Consider the following 6,716-nt stretch of genomic DNA (forward strand, 5'->3'; position numbering starts at 1 on the left):
GGCTATGAAAAGCCAACTGACATTTTTACTCCTGATGTGCTGACCTGACGCACCCTCGACAACTACTGTGATTATTATTATTTGACCATGCTTGTCATTTATGAACATTTGAACATATTGGCCACGTTCTGTTTTAATCTCCACCCGGCACAGCCAGAAGAGGACTGGCCACCCCTCATAGCCTGGTTCCTCTCTAGGTTTCTTCCTAGGTTTTGGCCTTTCTAGGGAGTTTTTCCTAGCCACCGTGCTTCTACACCTGCATTGCTTGCTGTTTGGGGTTTTAGGCTGGGTTTCTGTGCAGCACTTTGAGATATCAGCTGATGTAAGAAGCCCTATATAAATACATTTGATTTGAACTCTTTTTTTTGTTGTCAATTTTTGTTAAATCACATAAATAGTACTCTTCCATTTCAGAGCCCGGGTTTTTCGCCTGGATTTTCCTCCTGGGGCTAATATCCATATCATTATGAAATCATAAAGGGGGGGAAACGTTTAGGCTTCTACATTGTGACATCATTAAAATACTCGTACTACAATGTTAAAACATTCTACATTGTGACATTAATTCATTGAAATCATGAAACAACTCCTTCATGTATGTATTTTCTAATATTTGATCAGAGATCTTTTAACAGATTATCTCTGGTCACAGCTATGAGATTTTTCTCCTGTGTGTTCTCTGGTGTACTGTCAGATGGCCAGATGTAGTAAAACTCCTCCCACATTTACCACAGCTATAAGGTTTCTCTCCTGTGTGTTTTCTCTGGTGTACTGTCAGATAGCTAGATGTAGTAAAACTCCTCCCACATTGACCACAGCTATAAGGTTTCTCTCCTGTGTGTTTTCTCTGGTGTACTGTCAGAGAGCTAGATGTCGTAAAACTCTTCCCACATTGACCACAGCTATAAGGTTTATCTCCTGTGTGTGTTCTCTGGTGTTGAGTCAGAGTGCCAGAGGAAGTAAATCTCTTCCCACATTGATCACAGCTATAAGGTTTCTCTCCTGTGTGTGTTCTCTGGTGTATAGTCAGATGGCTAGATCTAACAAAACTCTTCCCACATTGATCACAGCTATATGATTTCTCTCCTGTGTGTGTTCTCTGGTGTAGTCAGCTGGATTGATTGAGCAAAACTCTTCCCACATTGATCACAGCTATATGGCTTCTCTCCTGTGTGTGTTTTCTGGTGTACAGTCAGATGGCTAGATTTAACAAAACTCTTCCCACATTGAGCACAGCCATATGGTTTCTTTCTTGTGTGATGTCTTTGAAGTTTTACTGAATCGTTTAATCTCTTCCCACAATCAGAGAAGCAGTGGTAATATTTCTTCCATGTGGCTTTCTGCTGGTGTTTCTTGAGGAGTTCTGATCTGGATAGACTCTTCTCTGCCTCATCAGCATCATGTTGTTGTTGAGGCTCCCCAGAGGTTCCACGATAGTCACGTCTCTCTCCTGTGTGAACAACAAAGTCAGACAGATGGTTAAAGGCCCACAACAAAAGAAATCCACTGTTCATTTGAGGTAAAAGGTGATGCTCAGAGCGTACCCATGCAGTTGTACAACAATTGATGTCTGTTAAATTATTTTACAATTGTCTTAAGACAGTCAAGACCTAAGCTGTGTGCCAGACGACCTTTCGTCTCCAAAAAAGGCCCCTTTCTGTGTTTGCTAAAATTGCAGCACGAGGGCAATGCACACTCAATTTGATTGCAGAAACACCTCCCTGCTAATGAGGAAACCACTAGTTATGGCTGTCGTATATCTTCGTGGAACAAAAATGGTGAGCAAAGATTTTAGTTTTTCCACAATGTATTCTGAATATTACAGTGTAAGATCAGGAGTGCTACTCAAGGAAACTCACATTAAGCTCTGTGTCTATTCACTAATTCACCACTGTCGGGGAAAACTCAGGGGAGTTCTCATAGGCTGACAGCAAAAATAGCCTCCATTTCCAGGTTGCTTATGCGTGCATTTCACATTACTTTTGGCTTATAATTGTAAGGCTCGCTTGAATCTCCTGCTTAATATGTTTGTGTTATTGTCGCAAATCAACCGCTTTATACTTAAAAACCACTTCAACAAGTAAAATGCTCTTTAGCTAGTTTTGCCATCAGCCTGAAACTGTGGGTTTGTACACTAAGTGTTTAACAAATTGGCCCATAACTTCAACATACTATTAAATCCACGCCTCCCTGGAAGCCCCGCCTTCCACAGGTGATGAGCACGAGGCTCGGATTTATTCCTTTAATTTAATACCGCTCTAAACCAAACCCTTCACCAACTTGATTGGGGTGGGGCCAATCAAGTGTTGTACCTCGTTTCCCTCCTTCAGGGAACAGTAATTATAGTCAAAATTACACTCCCTCAACTTCGGTACAAAACACTATGGGAAAATAGATTCATTCCCCATGCCGACCCAAAAGGATACTAAATGAAACGGCCCCTGGCAGACCACCCAGAAAGATGCGTCAGTTTTGTCAATTTATTCACTGTGTTTTATCTGAAACACTCCTGTCAACATTGAGCAAGGATGCACACCTGATTACCCATATAGAGGTAGGACTAGTCTACCTGGCCTGCGCGCAAATGTAGGCCTATCAATGTGCCTTTTTGGGTATGTCTGATAGTATTTATGATTGTCTTAACGCACCACCACTAATGAGCTTCTCCAACTAATTTTTATTTACCCCAAACAGCTGGTTGGGCGATATTGATGTAATGGTATGAAAATAAATTGGCTGAATATTATACAATGACGTAACAGCTCTAACAATTTGACCCCCACAGGAAATCTACACTGGCAATTATAGAATATAATATATATCCTAGAAACCTGGTTAAACTATCATTATGACATCATGGATGAATTCTAGAATATACTATATATCCTAGAAACCTGGTTAAACTATCATTATGACCTCATGGATGGCCAGTCCTTGTATTCATAGTGTAGCGAGTTCAGGGGGTAACCCTGAGCTGAACTCAAACCTGGGTCCAGTGACTGTAAAGCCAACACCTTAAAACTGTTACGCCAAGATGTCTGAACTTCTTGACGAGGTCCCTATGAATTTGAGAGTGGTTAAATTTTTCCAGCCTCCATCCCTCAGCTGTTTACCAAATCAAGTCTCTGGGCAGCCATTTTGTTGCTGTTTAAATACTAGGTTGTCCCTTTAAAAAAGCCACGCAACAATCAATCAACCAATCTGCAGTTCAAACCATAACAAAGCTGTAATTCCACCAATGTTTTGTTAATAAGATGATGATGGGGATGGAGAAATGTAACTACTCTCAAATTCATAGACAGACCTATGGATGCAATGACTGACCATCCATGATAACAACATTATAGTTTTAACCATGTTGAGGCTATACATTGTTAGTTTACATTGTTTCTAAACATTGGAGTAAAAAAAGCTTATTTGGGGATCTGATGGGGTGCAACAGCTGAACTAAACTCATGAGGCATGTGTTATACTCTTCAATAATCAATGGCTATAAATGAATAATTTAAGAGTCCAAATATGGATGTAACAATTGCAGATTTCGCATTTAACACCAAACATCAGTTCAACAACTGCAGAGTTTGTGCCTCTGTTTATAAGACAGTACTTACTAGAGTTAATCTGGTAACGGTTTCTCAAAACCATCTTATGGCTATGTTCACCGTTAGAACCATTTGATGCCTTAAGATCCGGGCCCAGATATCCAGTTTCCTCCTCTTCTTCCTCCTCCTTTTTCGATGTAACAGTCATCTCCCCCTCCTCCTCTTTCACGCCATAAACTGCATCCTCCTCTCCCTTTACTGTAACATCCTCCTGCTCTTTCACTCTGAACGCATCTTCCTCTTCTTTCACAGTAACGGCCTCACCCTCTACTGCTTGTTTTACTGTGATATCCACCTCTTCTTCAGCAGGAGGAGAGTAGCTTAGTGACCGCATGGTCGGGGACGTTAGCTAGCTAGGCTAATGCTAACTGACTAATAACAACACCGCAAATATGAAATTAAATCAGATAACTAACTCGATGACAACAAGGGATTAAAACACAGTGGCTAATAAACAATAACGCGTCTAAAGATCTTTATTGGTTCGTCTATTTTGTCTCGCAAGCTACAGAGGTGTCTGACGAACCGTCCACTAGATTATACGTCACACCAACAGCATTGCCTTAAATTCCCAGACCGCATCTGCTGACTGGAGTGGGTAACGCTGTTGAGTAAAATAATAATTTTATTAACAGACACGTTAAAGTGTAGGAAGCAGGAGTTTTTACTCACCAGTGTAACAATACAGTGTGGTTAAAGACTTAGTAAGCTAGTTGTAGTAAGCCGGACAGTAGACAATGGACCTGATCGGACAGCTCAGAGCCTCTGCTCTTTTCTGTCCATAAGAACCAATTGGATTGGTGGAAGAGGCATGGCAGGACAGGAGCAAGAAAGGAGGGTGTGGTCAAGCAAGGCATCCCCCGAAGCTAGATGCCCTAAGGTTTTTATCAGAACGGGCGTAGATTAGTTTCGCCTTTTTTATTTTCCCGACATGAGTTTGTAAAAATAAAATTGAAGTAAGAAATAAAAAATATGAGATAAAAAAACATCATTAAAATTATAGCTCACAACTGTGCAGGGGGAGAGGGGTGGGGGCGCTAAGGAGTGCATTCACATATATCTACACATTTTCATACACACATAATTGATTGTATTTTCTTTTTTGTTCATATTATTTTTGTATATATAAGTATTATTATTTTTCCTCCTCTAGGTCAGTTTCAGCATTATGTCCCACGGCTTCCTTCAGTGATGGGTTGTGAGTGGCTCTGTTGATGAACTTCTGGCCAATGATTGACTGTCTATTGTTGATTGATGTCCGTCCAGATATGCTGTTAACGTAGTGATTGCTGATGTATCTTGGTAGTCTGTAAGCCATTTTTATTGCCATGTTTTGGACTATCTGTAGCCGATTCATCTGCTGCGGTGAAGCTGTTATCCAGGCTGGTAGGGCAAAGAGGGATCGGATGTAGCTGATGTAGACAGCACTGTCTGAAGTGAGGCTCCATATTTTCTTCCGCACATCGTTTTTAGGTGGTTTAGTCTTTTTCGTCCCTCTCTCTCTATGTTCGCTATATGGATTGTCCAGTGCATGTTCTTCTGGAAGGTGACTCCAAGGAATGTTGCTTCTTTTTCTACTTTTATTGTTTCACCATAGAGTTTGAGATCTATGGGTTTCCTGTTTTCTTTGCTGGTGCTTCTTGAGAAGAGGACACATTGAGTCTTTTGTGGGTTCAATTTTACTCGCCACATGTTAGACCATGCCTCGATCACTTCAATAGACTTCTGCAGTTTTTTTGCAGCAAGTTGAGGACATTCGGAGCTGGCCCAGTAGCAGAGGTCATCGGCAAACTGTGAGACTTGACCTATGGTGGGTGGAGGGTAGTAAATATCTAATTTGTAGAGTAGAAAAAGTAGTGGGCTTAGAACTGCCCCCTGTGGGACACCTGCTTCAGGGGTGAAAGGTGAGGATATTGCTGCGGAGACCTTCACTTTAATTGTACGGTTGTGGAGGAAGCTAGTGATGATGTTTCTGATGGAGAGGTAGTTTGAGATTGGAGTCTGCCAGCCGGTAACACAGTCCATTGTGCCACATCTTGTCAGCTCGGGCGGCAGGGTAGCCTAGTGGTGAGAGCGTTGGGCTAGTAACCGGAAGGTTGCAAGTTAAAATCCCCGAGCTGACTAAGTACAAATCTGTCGTTCTGCCCCTGAACAGGCAGTTAACCCACTGTTCCTAGGCTGTCATTGAAAATAAGTTTTTTTTCTTAACTGACTTGCCTAGTTAAATAAAGGTAAAAAAAATAATTAAAAAAATGCTTTCTCTTTCCTGAAGCCAGCTTGGTGGATTCCAAGGAGGCCCATTTCCTCAGTGTGGCCGCTCAGTCTTTGGGTGAGTACTCTCTCAAATAGCTTCCCGACATGGCTGAGGAGGCTGTTTGGTCTGTAGCTTGTTTGATGATGCTGTCAATCCCCTGGTGCTTTGTTTTTTTGTTTTTTTCAGGTGAGTCTTGATTTCTTCAATGCTAACTGTAGTCACGATATGGTTACCTATGAGTACAAACAGTTATGTTTTTGCATTATTACATATTTATTAACTTATTTCCGTAAATCTTCTAAACTACCCACAATGCAGTATTTCTCAACATCATATGGATGATCTACTCTGTGCTACTTAGTTTTTATGCCAGTGTAACGGTGTAATGAAGTTACATTTTTAAAAATATATTTAACCTTTATTTAACTAGGCAAGTCAGTTAAGAACAAATTCTTATTTACATTGACGGCCTGCCCCTGCCAAACCCTAACCCAGACGATGCTGGGCCAATTGTGCACTGCCCTATGTGACTCCAAATCACGGCTTGTTATGATACAGCGTGGTTTTGAACAAGGGGCTGTAGTGACGCCCCTAGCACTGAGATTCCGTACCTTAGTGTTTACATGACACTCAGTGTAATACACTCAGTGATAAAGGTATGGGATTCTGGGTAATCCACTGCAGATTTTTGGAGAATTTGAAAATTGAGTGGTCCAGGATAGAAATGTATAAAGTTGACATTACATCATCAAATCCACGTTTTAAATCAAACATTAGCAATTTATGTTTTAATAACTACTGTTGTTGGTTTGGCGTCAAATAAGCCTCTTTATATGTTATTTGCCGAATCTCAGTTTTCC

General features: G+C 41.1%; 1 protein-coding gene across 1 annotated transcript; it reads right to left on the reverse strand.

Annotated features, from left to right (window-relative positions):
- Window positions 1–283: 283 nt before the first annotated feature.
- On the reverse strand, window positions 284–4,138 carry LOC109875501 (zinc finger protein 180-like). The gene is made up of 2 exons (XM_020467829.2): window positions 3,612–4,138; window positions 284–1,450 (listed from the first exon to the last, which is right to left on the reverse strand). The coding sequence occupies exons 1-2, from the start codon at window positions 3,934–3,936 to the stop codon at window positions 1,071–1,073; spliced, it is 705 nt and encodes a 234-aa protein (XP_020323418.2). The 5' UTR covers window positions 3,937–4,138; the 3' UTR covers window positions 284–1,070.
- Window positions 4,139–6,716: the final 2,578 nt, after the last annotated feature.

This window comes from Oncorhynchus kisutch, linkage group LG20 (genome assembly GCF_002021735.2).
Source record: "Oncorhynchus kisutch isolate 150728-3 linkage group LG20, Okis_V2, whole genome shotgun sequence".
Lineage (NCBI taxonomy): Eukaryota > Metazoa > Chordata > Actinopteri > Salmoniformes > Salmonidae > Oncorhynchus > Oncorhynchus kisutch.

What these genes read in the sequence shown, in the direction of transcription:
- LOC109875501 (XM_020467829.2), bottom strand. Translation starts at nt 3,936, where the DNA reads ATGCGGTCACTAAGCTACTCTCCTCCTGCTGAAGAAGAGGTGGATATC. An exon ending in CCGTTACCAGATTAACTCTA is followed by an intron (nt 1,451 to 3,611) that starts GTAAGTACTGTC and finishes TTGTTCACACAG; the next exon opens with GAGAGAGACGTGACTATCGT.